At 38.6% G+C, this 14,136-nt stretch overlaps 1 protein-coding gene across 1 annotated transcript in view; it reads right to left on the reverse strand.

Moving 5' to 3' along the window:
- Positions 1-3,937: 3,937 nt before the first annotated feature.
- Chrna5 (cholinergic receptor nicotinic alpha 5 subunit) overlaps positions 3,938-14,136 on the reverse strand; it is a 39,899-nt gene continuing 29,700 nt past the window's right edge. The window contains exons 3-6 of the mRNA XM_076848712.1: positions 11,071-11,115; positions 9,635-9,744; positions 7,207-8,038; positions 3,938-4,099 (exon numbers count right to left, since the gene is read on the reverse strand). Coding sequence (XP_076704827.1) covers positions 3,938-4,099; positions 7,207-8,038; positions 9,635-9,744; positions 11,071-11,115 — 1,149 coding nt within the window. The remainder of the gene's footprint in view (positions 4,100-7,206; positions 8,039-9,634; positions 9,745-11,070; positions 11,116-14,136) is intronic.

A 14,136-nucleotide genomic window follows, 5' to 3' on the forward strand; every position in this document is an offset into this window, starting at 1 on the left:
AAGAGTTTTCCATACTATACTTTTCAAGATGAATAACCACTGACAGGGATGATGATTCAGAGGCCATTTGAGTCTTCTCACTAGTTACTGTGATATTTTTCTTATATAAAAATACAATTGCAGTCTACTGTGACCTGTTCTGATAAGTCAAAAGAAGATTTCTGTAAAATTTACTGATATATAAAAATCTTAAGTAACAGTGACAGGGATATGAGAGATTAGGGATGACACAAGCTAAGACAGCTAAGAAGCAATTTACATCAAACCAGACTATTAATTACCTTTCATCACTGTGACAAAATACCTGAGACAACCAACCTAAAAAGAGGAAAGGCTTATTTTGGCTCACCATTTCAGAGGTTTCAGTCGCTGGTTGATTGGCATATTGCTTCTGAGCCTACTATGAGGCAGTACGTTATGGTGGGATGCATGTGGTAGAGCAAAGCTATTTATCTCATAGTGGCCAGGAAGTGGGGGAGGGGTGAGGCTGGAGTCCTAGTAGTATTTTCTTAAAGGATATACCCTAGTGACCTAACTTCCTTCTACTAGGCTCTACCTCCTAAAGTTTCCACCACTTCCCAATAATGCTACAGTTTGGCAACTAAGCCTTCAACATACAGGCCTTTGGAAGATGTTTACCCTACCTATAGCTTTTTTGCCTCTGACCCCCAAAAGCTCATGTCCATCCCGTAATGCAAAATCATTTAGATCTTTCTCTAAGAGTCTTCAAAATTTAAATATTCCAGAATCGCTCACCTTCAAGACTCAAGGCAAAGTTGGTTATGAGTTCCTGCTTTAAAAAAATTGATATATTAATCAAAAAGTTACACACTTTCAAGATATAGCAGCATAGGGTAGACATCCCTGTTCCCAAAGTGAGGAGTAGGGGCATAGATAGGAAAGATCAGACCAAAGTACCAAAACCCAGCAGGAAAACACTGAACTGTAAGTCACCACGTCTGGCATCCAAGGCATGCAGTGGCAGACTGTAGGATCCCAAGGGCTTGGGCAGTCCTGCCTCTGTGCCCTTGCTGGCTGTAGCCCACATGGCTACTCTCTTGGGCAGGCTCTGCTTGCTGCCTTCAGCTTACCTCAGCAGGCATTCAATGTTCCGGAATCTTTAACTTCCTGGGGTTTCCACTGCAGCTTCTACTTTATTCTCACAGCTTCAAGCATCTCTTGAGGGCTGCTTGCAGGGGCTCTCACCTATCACACAATGCCTGGCCTCTCAAGAATTCCTTCTAAATTTTGGTGGAAGCCTGTGTGACTCCACAACTCTTGCATTCTGCATGTCTGCACAGCCAGCATTTGTGGAAGACCCCAAAGTCTGCTACCAGCATGAGCTGTATGTACCAGGATCCACTTGAACCATGGCTGCAGCAGCCTGAGTACCTACTCCCTAGATGGCCTTGTGTGAGCAGGGTGTCCCTGTGCACTCTTACCTAAGAAAAGTCTTTCTGCTTTTCCTTTTCTTTTTGCTCCCAACTCTCACTGTAAATCTGGCTAAAAACAGCCAGCAATACCCACACCAAAGCTTGAGCCTGAATGTTGTGCTGCTGTGAAACTTCCTCTGCCAAATAAACTAGTCCATCACTCCCACAAAGTCTTAGGCATGGACAAAATGAATCCAGATTCTTTGCCACAATATAATACGGTGGCCTCAAAATCCAATTCCAAGTAGAGTCTTTATTTCCATTGGAATCCCCATAAGCATATACTGTCCACATTTCTATCAGCATTCTGGTCTTCTGAGACCTCACCAGAAACAACTGTTAATCTGTTTATAGCATTCTAGGCTTTCTCTACTTCTCCAAACTTTTCCAAATTCTTCCCACAATCCAATTTCAAATGCTTCTGAATGGCACTGTCAGGAATAGTCATAGCAATGACTCATTTTTTGTACCAGGGATTGGACCCAAGGATACTAAACCACTCAGCCTCATCCCTGGCCCTTTTTACTTTGAGACAGGGTCTCACTAGATTGCTTATAGCCTCACTAAATTGCTGAGGCTGGCTTTGAACTTGTGCTCCTTCTGCCTCAGCGTTCTGAGACACTAGGATTACAGGCATGAACCACCACACCTGACCAAAGACTTGATTTCTTGATACTCATTTTCTGTATTATTTTTCTGTCACTAACAAAATACCTGAGATAATCAACTTAAAGGAAGAAAAGATTATCATAGTTTCAGAGGTTTCAGTCCATGGTCAATTGTCATGTTGCCTATAGCAAGGAGCACATCATGGTGAGAAGCATGGGGTAGAACAAAGCTATTTATCACACAGTGGCCAAGAAGCAGAGAGGTGGTTGGTGGGAAGGGCCTGGTATCCCAGTATTCCCAAAAGGGCACACCTCTACTGTCCTAACTTCCTTATACTAGGCTCTACCCCTAATAACCTTCCAATGACATCACAGGCTGGCAACCAAGCCTTCAACACACAGGCCTTTGGGGACACTTATCCAAACTGTAGCACAAACTTTCACTCATTAAGTGGCATTAAACACTTGCCTATAGTAAAAATGTAAATTTGACAGGGTCTCCTCTTCCCTCCAAAGTGTGTTGACTTGAAGATAGATGGGTTACTTACTATAAATAAATAATGCATTTACTATCTCAATAGCCAAGAGTTCTAAATTTAACACAAGGTTTCTATCAGTGTTTTCTTCCTGGTTACAGGTGAGTCAGGGACATTTGGAGATGATGTACTATACTTACTAATATATACTGTACTAGTAAAAGGCTAAGACTAGATTACATCTAAACATCCTGCAACTCCAATATTCTATTATTGTAATTGTTGAAATGAAAGAAAGCAAGTATTAGCTATGTAATGATATGCTTATACCAAATTAGAATACCATCTTTAAGAAGATGGTTTTCTCATAGAATGTTCTAGACATAGACATGCTTTTTAAAATTTTTAAAATTTATTTAATTACAGTGAACTCTTCTGAGATCAAGGATAAAGAGATGGCACCCTAGTTTGTATAGATGGCTCTATTAATTGTGGGGAATATGTACAAGGGGGTTGAAATTAATGTTAAGGACATGCTCCTGCACGTTGACAAGAATTGTCTGGTATGTGATTTTACAATGGAAGGAAAGCTATAAAGATAGTTAATAAAATATTTACTTGGTTTAAACATCTAAAGAATAAAGGCTTAAAGGAGTGTCCAATCTCCATTTTTCATTTATTAAAAATGTTGGTTATAGAATAGCAGCATCATTTTAAGTCACTCTTATACTGAGTAATCAGCTTACTTATGAGAGCAGAATACACTGAAGATTAGCTGTTATTATTAAATATAGGACAGAAAGAATTTTTAAATGTATCCCTTAGCCTGGCACAAGTGGCACACACATGTAATCCCAGCTACTCAGGAGGTTGAGGGCAAGAAGATCACTTGAGCCCAAGAGTTTGGGGCCAGTCTAGGCACTTTATCAAGATCCCATCTCAAAAAAAAAAAAATATATATATACCTCTACCAAATCCTGAAAAAGTTTTAAAATATGTCTTCAAACACAACTAGAATTTTCCAGCACTCAAAAGATGAGCTTGGGTTGGAGGTATAGCTCCGAGGGTAGAGCACTTGCCTAGCATGTGCCAAGCCTTGGTTCAATCCCCAGCACCAAAAACCAAACAAACAAACAAACAAACAAAAAACCAAAAGATGAGCATCACTATTGATTACAAACCAGGAAAACACTAGATTTTCACTAGTACAGTTTGGATAATATTTTGCTGTTATTTTTAGTCATTACTTCAGCCATGCAGGTAGATGTACTAATGAATAATCTATTAGGCAAACCAATGTTAGCAAATATTAATCTGCTGCAGCTTACATCATATTTTAAACACAACTTTATATTTGCCTAAGTGTAGACATGCCATGATAGATATATGTTTTGTAACTAAATTCAAACCCTTCAAAGTTTCACTTATTTGTATTTCCAATATGAACTGGTACAATTATATTTGCCCATTCATAAATAACAGGAACAAAAAGACCCAGAGATCCAATAATTGAAACCAGAAGAAAAGTCCACAGAAACATCCGGTCAAGAACCTGGGCTATGAATTTCCAATCTTCAACAACCTGTTACAAAAATAAAAATAAAAACACATTAAAATAAAAATTGTGTAGATATTTAAAAATATAACACACTAAGTGAGAGGGCAATCATTTACTGCCTCCAAACAGTATGACCTTAGGGTTCAGGGACAGAACACCCTGGTGGTCTATAACAAACACAACCTGTTCAAGCTTGAAAAGACATTATAAAATTTGTTCCTTTACATATCAGCCTGTAATACATTACGAGGTTTGAAGATTTTTTTAATAAAGTGCCTATACTACTTGGATATTTTGTAATAAACTAAAAAAATAATGTATTTTTAGTACTTAGGTTTTTTTTAAGTATTTATTTTTTAGTTGTAGTTGGACACAATGCTTTTATTTTTTTTTATGTGATGCTGAGAATCGAACCCAGAGCCTCCAATGTGCTAGGTAAGCACTCTACTGCTGAGCCACAACCCCAGTATTTATTTAGTTTTTTTCTATTAACTTAATCTTGGCTAGTAGTTGCAAGAATGTAGTGTAATTTTTTGAGAGACAACAGCTTGAGGTTAATTTTATATCAAATTAAAAGTTGGTTCAGAATAATCCACATTAGAAAGCTATAATCTTCTCCCCCGACCACCAGCAGTACATTTTTATACTACTTTTGTACTACTTTATTGACTTTTGGATTTCCTAGGGACTATTTTTATCTAAACTCATTAGGATGGAACCACTGGCTCTGGATCCAGCTTCAGGGACACCCTTTAGGAGTCACCTGGAGGGAAGGGCCAGCTGAGCCAGCCACTGATCACTAGAAGCTCCCTTTCCTAACAAGCCATTTCCTTGGGGGTGGGGTGGGGTGAGGGGCAGGGTTTCCCTCTCCCTGAGCCTCTGTGAAGCACAGGGTCCTTACAGAAACAATGCCCCCAACTTCTGAGACAGTTTAGAATTCAGGGGATTCTAAACACACCACTACTTCTCTGCTTCTAAGTTTTGTCTTGGAAATAAAACTTATTTCCTGGTCCTAGTTTATAGCCCTTACTGTTTTTGCACAATTTTTTGTAGACATTTATTAAATTCCATCTCAGTCTAAATCATTATCTAAAATAAATCCACTTTTCAAGACTCCATTCATTGGTAGCTTCAGACCTTATAAACTAATTTAATTATACTACCATCAAATAGAAACTTTACAAATCCACAAGCATTAAAAGTCATTATAATTGCCAGGCACAGTGGAGCATGCCTGTAATCCCAGTGGCTCGGGAGGCTGAGGCAGGAGGATTGCAAATTCAAAGCCAGCCTCAGCAACTTAGCAGGCCCTCAGCAACTCAGAGAGACCCTGTCTCAAAATAAAACATTTTTAAAAGGCTGGGGACATGGTTCAGTGTCCCTGGGTTCAATCCCTGGTACAAAAAAAAAAAGTTCTTTATAAGTAAGCCAGGTGCAATGGCATGTGCTTCTAGTCCCAACTACCAGGGAGGCTGAAGCAGGTGGATCTCTTAAGCCCAAAAGTTTGAGGCCAGCTTGGCAACATGGCAAGACCCTGTTTCAAAACACAAAACAAAAAAAGTTTACTAGAATTGTGTGTGATATATCCCTTTTGGAAGGAAGTTTTTTTTCCTCTTACTCCCAATCCCCATACTAGGGATTATACCCCACCCCGGCCGCCAAGCCATATCCTCATATACCACTAAGCCATATCCCCAGCCCTTTTTTAAAAAATATTTTTTTAGTTGTAGTTGGACATAATATCTTTATTTTATTTACTTATTTTTATGTGGTGATAAGGATCGAACCCAGCACCTCACATGTGCTAGGTGAGCATTCTATCGCTGAGCCACAGCTCCAGGCCCATTATTTTTTACTTTGAGACAGTGCCTCACCAAGTTGCTGAGGCTGGCCTTGACTTATGATCCTTCTGTCTCAGCCTCTTGAGAAGCTGGGATTTATAGGTGTGCACTCTGGTGCTGGCTGTTATTTATTAGATTTGTTCCATTTCCTACCTACCCCTGCTGGAAAACTTTCCATTAAAAACAAAAGCTTTAGAAATTAAAATTTATATAATTTTTTATGGGACCATGTAAAGTTAATTCAATTATGAAAGTATCATTATAGTCATAGCTTTAAAAACATTACACAATAGAAATGAAGAAAAACTGACACAATTGAAAATTTCAAAACATTTTGGGAAAAAAAACCCAGTTCAATATTACCACATTGGTAAAATGTATATATGTTCAGCTCTTTCTTATATTTTAAATGTTAATTAGCCTTAAATAACAACAAGTGAAACTTGTTTTCTATAATAAAGTCTTAAGCAAATTAAGCATATTATTAAGCACTATTACTAAGTTTCATATGAACACTTTGAACTATAATAACTAATACACAAGAACACCTTACTCCTTTTAATTTTATTAAAATTTCTTATTAATGAACCACAAAAAAATTTTTTCTAGGAAAATATCTTGACTGTATTTTTAAAGAGCCTACATTAGGCTCCTTCTTTTAAAAATAAAATTTTGATAAATTATAATGCAATTGTGCCTGCTGATTATCAATGAATTCAGAAGCAAAGTTACTGAAGATAAAATTAAGACAGTATCTTAATTAATGTCAAGATTACTATTCCTTTGAATGCATACCAATAAAATTTCTTTTAAGTTACCCAAGATGCTGCTGGGAGAAATGAAGAGAAGTATATTTGCCCCAGAGATGTAGAGATGCCCCATTTACCAGGGTTTAATGGAAACGGGTTTTAATAATTTTTTTTAGGATTTTTTTTTTTTTAGTTATTGATAGGCCTTTATTTTATTTATTTATATGCGGTACTGAGAAACCAACCCAATGCCTTACACTTTCGAGGGAAGTGCACTACTGCTGAGCTACAATCCCAGCCCCTTAATTGTTTCTTTGTTTCTTTTTTTTCATACTGGGCATTATGGGGATTAAACCCTGGGTCTTGCACAGTAGTAGGCAAGCACTCTACTACTGAGCTACACCCCTAGACCATAAGATTTTTAAAAAAAAAATAGCAATGTATCCCTCAGTCTATGCTTAGCCTTAATGGTCATGCTGAATCATTACAGTCCCCTCTTAGAATCCAAGCAGAACTGCATTCATAAACACATGTCACAGACCTCACGGACATCATTCTCCTTCATGACATGTCTTGTAATGTAGCGAATAGAATCAAGTGCAGCTTCCAACGTGTTTCTTGAAGATTTTGGTTCACTACCACTCTCGGTTTCCTTTTTTTGAGTGAAGTACCTGTCTACGTGACTTCTCATGCAAAGCAGTTTGGGAAGCTTGTGAAGAAATATCTTGCGGACCCAGGGTGCCATAGCGTTGTGTGTTGAGGAAGAGCGATGATGAATGTTAATGGCGAAGACAGTCACCATAATTGATAGGGTCACAAAAATCATGGTGAACACCAGGTACTCTCCAATCAGAGGTATTACTTTAGAAGAGGAGGGTATGATCTCTTCAATAACCAGAAGGAAGACAGTCAGAGAGACAAGGACCGAAGTGCACAGACTAATCTTTTCACCTTCATTTGAAGGAAGATAGAAGACAACTACTGTCAGAAATGAGAGCCCAATACAGGGTATAATAAGGAACAAGGTATAAAAGAGAGGCAGTCGCTTAATTACAAAGGAGTAAGTGATGTAAGGGTACCAGCAGCAGCTGTCAGTTCTGTTTCCTTTGCTCCCTGCTGCACTCACAATTTCCCATTCTCCATTATCAAAAAAATCTGTCTTGTCTACATCTTGGTCCTCTAGGATTATATCAACCTGAGATCCATCGTATGTCCAAGAGCCAAATTTCATGGAACAGTTTTGGAGATCAAATGGGAAAAATGTGACATCAATAGTACAGGAACTTTTGTAGTTTGCTGGCTGTGTCCAGGTGACAGTGCCATTGTACCTGACAACTGTTTTTGTACTGGCCCCTTCAAAACGTCCATCTGCACTAAAATACAAACATGTTCAGTAACAAAACAGAAAATACAACTCAATCATGCACTGTATAAGCCAAAAATAAAAGAAAGCCTATAACTGACAGCATGAAATATTTTAAAATTATTACCCTTCATATATACCTGTTGTACATAGGGGAGGCTGCTCTAGAGATCTTCCTTAAACATCTGACCTTACTGGAACTGAACAACTTCTACATGTTTTCCAGGACTGAAAAATCCATACTTTTCATTTTGCAATTTTAGTGGTTGAAAGAACCTCACTTTACACACAAAATAAAATCAGGCTATTTATACACAGGACATGCACAGAGCCAGAACCTGAATTCACATTCCTAGACTCCCCACATGGAGTTCTTTCTTCTCTACCACAAACACTGGACATTTTCCACAGTACCAGGAAAAGAATGCTCCCCCTGGGCACAGCCCTGGAAGACAGAGTGCTTGTTGGGCTCTACCACAAGTAAACTCCTATGCTGAAGAAGCCTAGTAAGAGGCTGTACCCCAACACATGATTTGTTTCAAAATTGTGTTTATCTTCAGATTCATGTATCTTTTATACAGTACTCTGTAATATATCTATGTGTGGTATAAAAAAGTCTTTAATTACTGAGAGTAATTAAAGAAGGTTGTAGTACATTACCTCACAAGCTTGTTTACCCTTCTCTATCAAGAAACATGGAGGTGCACCAATAAAAAAATATGTGGAAAGAAAAAAGGGAGGTCAGAAGTTTCAAAAGATTATTTTTACACAGCATTGTGTCAAATGCCTTTTTGCAAATAAGACAGAGTACTTTAGAATGAGCACAAATTTCCTGATTTTCCCCAGAGTGGTCCTAGAATAAGAAATGAAACTGGTACCCCAAATTTTCCTCTCCCCCCAATTAAAAAAATCCTCCAAATATACCTAGGCAGGATGCCTATAAAGATGGGTTAATAATTAACCCAATATTCCTTATCACAGGAAAATGACAATACAGTATTTAAACAAAATTAGAAGGATGCTTTTGAACATAATGTGTGACCACAACTAAAAAACAGACCCCAAAATCTGGAAATCTGCCAAATATGTGGAGAATAAATAGGAATGTCACACTGCTTTGGTGTGAAGCCCTACCCGACTACGTGAGAGCTGTGTGATCTTAAATAAGGTGTAACTACCCTAGGCCTCCATTTTCTTATCTTAAAATGTCTATACTCATATCCAATGCATGAGGTTATTGTGAGAATTAAATTACATAAAGCACATAAGGCATTTACTAGCACATCCCAGACACATGGAATTTCACCATATGTGTAAGCCAATAACTGTGGTTATGTCTAATTTCCCCCATTCCTTACACCTTCCTGTACTTCCCAAACCTTTTTCAAATTTCAGAAATCAGAGAACACTTTTATGATAAAAAATAGTACACACAAGAAAAAAAGGAGGAGTCACAGAACCTCTTAGTAGGTTTAAGAAACAAAGGAACATAAAATCTAGTCATATATACCTAAATGATTTTCAAAAGGGGAACAAATGACTGCTGCCTGATAGTAATATAAGTTTTCTTTCAAAAATATAAAATGGCATTTAGAATACAACTTACTTATCAAACAAAACAATGTCTGGGGTCCAGAGGAAGTCTGAAGGAACACGTATAACTTTTATTCCACCATAGTCATCAGGGTTCCATCTTAATTTTACATCTGTCCATTCCTTTAAAATGAAGAAATCTGCCTCAATTCCAAACCAAATAATAGTGAAAATTATACTCTTTGTCAAGTCCTGAAATTTTAGACATGAAATTATCTTTGCCCCCAATACAGAATACTCAACTCCATCTCTTTGATGTGGGCACTGAAGCCCAACTTCCAGGTAGTGGCTCTGGCTATGGACTCAGGGCTCATGGTCCTCATGAGACACAGGAGACAACCAAAGCTGGTGCACTCATGGCTCCATGCAGCACCTCTTCTCCCACCAACTGACCATGCCCAGGTCTTGAAGCCATGGGCCCCCAAGGTTCAGAGGAAACATTCTCTTTCCCAACTGTATCGTTACTCAATTTGGCTGGACTGGTCCGTGCACAGGGGATTTGGATTTATTACACATTCCACATATTTAAACATCATATCAGCCTCCATGTAGTAACACTTCCGTGATCATATCAAGGTAAGAGTCACATGCCAAGAAAGGCACATCTGCTTTTTAGGAGTTTCAGGTTAGGGATGTTGGTAATAGGCATAAGAATTAGGAATGGTGGAATAAACAAAAGGGAAGCAACTCAGCAACTATTGAGGGCATACGATGGTAGCCCAGTAAAATGGGGACCTTCATATAAAAGGTACTCTATGTAAAAATAATATATTACATTCTTGTCCACTCCCATCTCAGAGTTAAAGCCAACATCCTTGCAGTGTGCTATGAGCCACTATTCCATTAGTCTCCCATTACTTACCCCTCACCATGTCTCACTCATTTCTAGCCATATTGGCCTTGCTACTCCTTTAAGTGAGACACATCCCAGCCTCAGGGCCTTTGCACTTACTGGTCCCTCCACCCGGAATGTTCCTCCCCAGACATCCACAGGGCTTTCTTCTTCTCCTCCAAGTCTTTGTTCAAACTTTGCCTTCCAGGTGACATTTTCTCTGAACATTCTGCTTATTAGTATAGTCCTTAACATTCCCTAACCTCTTTCCCAATGTGTTCTCCAAGCTCCTCAGCTTCTAAGGTACTTGTTCCTTTTCCTCCCACTAGAATGAAATTCCATGAAGGCAAGGATTTTGGAGTTTGTTTTGTTCACTAAAGTTTCCCCAGTGCCCAGCACAGAGCCTGACACACAGAAGGCACTTGAAAAATATTAACTAATTAACAAGTATTTAACTTGAAAAATATTAACTGATTCAACATAAGAATTCATCTACTGTCATTTTTCTGTATTTGGCCAATTCACCAAGACCACATATTCATGTCCCTTTGTGCTGTACCTGTGGTAATTGGTGATGCCAGCTTCTAGCTGGACACCCATTTGAATGTTATACATACCTGTTTCAACCAGACATTTGTTGTCATTAACTGATTTTTCTCATCCTATGAATAAAAATTTAAATAAGATTATTGCAATTATAGAAGCAATTCTTTAAATAAAATAAGAAGTGTTATGTTTTTATACAAATATCCTCCATATAGAATTGACATTCTGCTTATCACTCTGGTTCTCTAGAAAATTATTCTTTTCCAGCCTAATTTCACATTATTCCTTTCAACATACTCTGTACTTCAGATAAACTACCTTAAAGCATACCATTGGCATTTTTAGATTTAACATTCATGGTATCAACTACTATAATTCCCTCAAATTTAAGACAGAATCTAAGATACATAGCATTATTCTATTTGCTTAGCACCAAAAGGAAGAGAAGCTATCAATGAATTGCAAGCTGTCATTAATTATAAGATATACTCCAGTTCAGAGGTGGCAAAATATGGAAAAGCATGCATCTTAGGATTAGTGAGACATGGCATTTCTGTACATTGTCAAGGGACTATTCCTTGTGGGCAAGAATATGAACTTCCCTGTGGGTCTGCTATGTAGAAAAAATACGGATGTCTAAGCATTTCACAAAGCCTTTAGGTCTTACTTTTCTAGAGAACCTGGGGTCCTTAAGACTTGTCACTTATTCCTCCAGCTGTCAAATCTTTGTTGTGCCAGCCCTTCCCCAAATTTTCAAGGCCTAATTAAAGTGACATTTTCTCCTACCAAGTTTTACTGAAATTTCATGGAGTCAAATGAACAAGCCAAATTCACCATAATCACCAAGCACAAGTACACTGTGTGTAGGATATGAGGCTAAGCAAAGAGAGCCACAGCAGCAAGAGGCAGCTGGGGAGAGAATACAGTGTAAATAGCTCGGGCAGCTGAAGGTTATCCTTTCCCTATTCTATCCCAACAGCAGGAGGAGACTTGAAGGAAGCACATCCCTAGGGACAAAAGCAGCTGTGTGACATCCACACATAGGAGGAATGATTGCTAGGAATCAGCATAGCCATCCATCTTAAGATGTAGTTCCCAAGAGCAATTTTCTTTCATTAAAACACAAGAGTTCAGGGGTAGGGATGTAGCTCAGTGGTAGACTGGCATGCACAAGGCCCTGAGTTCAATCCTCAGCACCATCCAAAAGCAACAGAACACAACAACAGAAAGAGCTGGAGAGGACCTAGAGACCTCATCTACTGTAATTCCTTCCTTCATTCTCCAGGTATAGAAACTGGCCCAGTGAAGTGACTTACCTAAAATCACACTAGTCAGTGATAGAACCAATTCTAAAATTTGAATCTCCTAAATCTAAACCTTATCCCACCAGCTCTTCTGCCCACCCCAAAGTCACACACCATCCAGAATAACTGCTAATCCGAGTATGAGAATATGCCTGTTCCACAAAAGTTCTAAACAGAGGTATTTATATTTAGGAAAGTTCTGGTAAATATAATTCCTATGATGCTATAGGGCAGTAGGTCATCTTTAAAAGTGATGAATGAACCCTTTTTCTAGAAATGTGAGCACATATTTTGCTCTCTGATTGGAACCCAATCAAACCTTGGTATTTTCAACTACCAGTAATGCAGATTAAAAACAATTCATAAGGAGTTGAGGTTGTAGCTCAGTGGCAAAGTGCTAGCCTAGCATGTGTGGGGCACTAGGTTCAATCTTCAGCACAATATAAAAATAAATAAATGTGTCCATCTATAACTAAAATTTTTTAAAATAATAATCCATAAATTTGCAACTAGCCTCAAAGATGAGGCAGCTAACCCATTACCATAGGGGATGCATCCTAATTTAATGTGGCTGCAGGTATCTCCTGAGCATCTATAATGTGCTCTGCAGAGGGAGGATGCAACAAAATGAAATTGAGTGAGGACAAGTGTGGACAATACCCAGGAGGAAAACACAAAATAAGTGGAGAAGATTAAACTACATGTAAGCATATCAGAAGTTTAAGTGGTAATAGTTTTTTAACCTGATCATAAAAATATAATATTAAAACAAACAAATAAACATGGAGATATTTTTAAAAACAGAAGCAGGCACAGTGGCACACGCCTGTAATCCCAGCGACTCTAAGAGGTTGAAGCAGGAGGATCCCAAGTGAAAGCCAGCCTCAGCAACTTTGGGAGAACCTGTCTCAAAATAAAAAACTAAAAAGGGCTGGGGATGGAGCTCAGTGGTTAGGCACCCCTGGGTTCAACCCCTGGTATGGAAAAATAAATAAAAAATAAATACATAAAGAGCAGAATAACATGTAGGAAATAAGGTAGAAATCTATGGAAAGTTCAAGGGAGAGCTACCAGCATGATTATAGAATTGAGAGACCCCAATGATGAAAGGATCATAAAAGCACTTAGAAGCAATTCAATGAACTTTCTGTTTTCAACCCCAGGACCAGTCACCCTCATCTTCTATGACTCCAGACCCTCTTGTGGTCACTGACATTCCAACTTTTCTACTGGACTAACTTTATTCTTTTATTTTTCCTTACAGTGCTGAAGATTTTAAAGGGGTGCTCTACCATTGAGCCACATCCCCAGTCCTTTATATTTTTTTTATTTTGAGTCAAGGTCTTGCTAAGCTGTTCAGGCTGGCCTTTAACTTGTAATCATTCTCCCTCAGCATCCCGTGTTGCTGGAATTATAGCCATGCACTGCTGTGGTTAATTTTACCACTTTCTACAAATGTTCCTCAAGGATCAGGTTCCTACTTTTCTTCACTAGCTTTAAAAACTAACCAAAGTTTCAACACTCATCCGCAGCCAGCAATTCCAAATTGATATCCTTAGTCTCTTTTTCACCTCAGAGCTGTTCTTGACTTCCCCAGGACTAGTGAACATTTTCTTTGGAATGAACACCTCAAATCACAAAGTCATCATCCCTTCTGCCATACTCCCATAGCAATCTTTCAGGTTTCTGTTCCTCTTCCACTCTAGGCACCTAGGGTTCAAAATGTGCCACCTGGCCTGGCAAGGTGGCACATGCCTGTAATCCTAGTGGCTCAGGAGGCTGAGGCAGGAGGATCGAGAGTTTAAAGCCAGCCTCAGCAACTCGTCGAGACCC

Source organism: Callospermophilus lateralis, chromosome 3 (assembly GCF_048772815.1).
Source record: "Callospermophilus lateralis isolate mCalLat2 chromosome 3, mCalLat2.hap1, whole genome shotgun sequence".
Lineage (NCBI taxonomy): Eukaryota > Metazoa > Chordata > Mammalia > Rodentia > Sciuridae > Callospermophilus > Callospermophilus lateralis.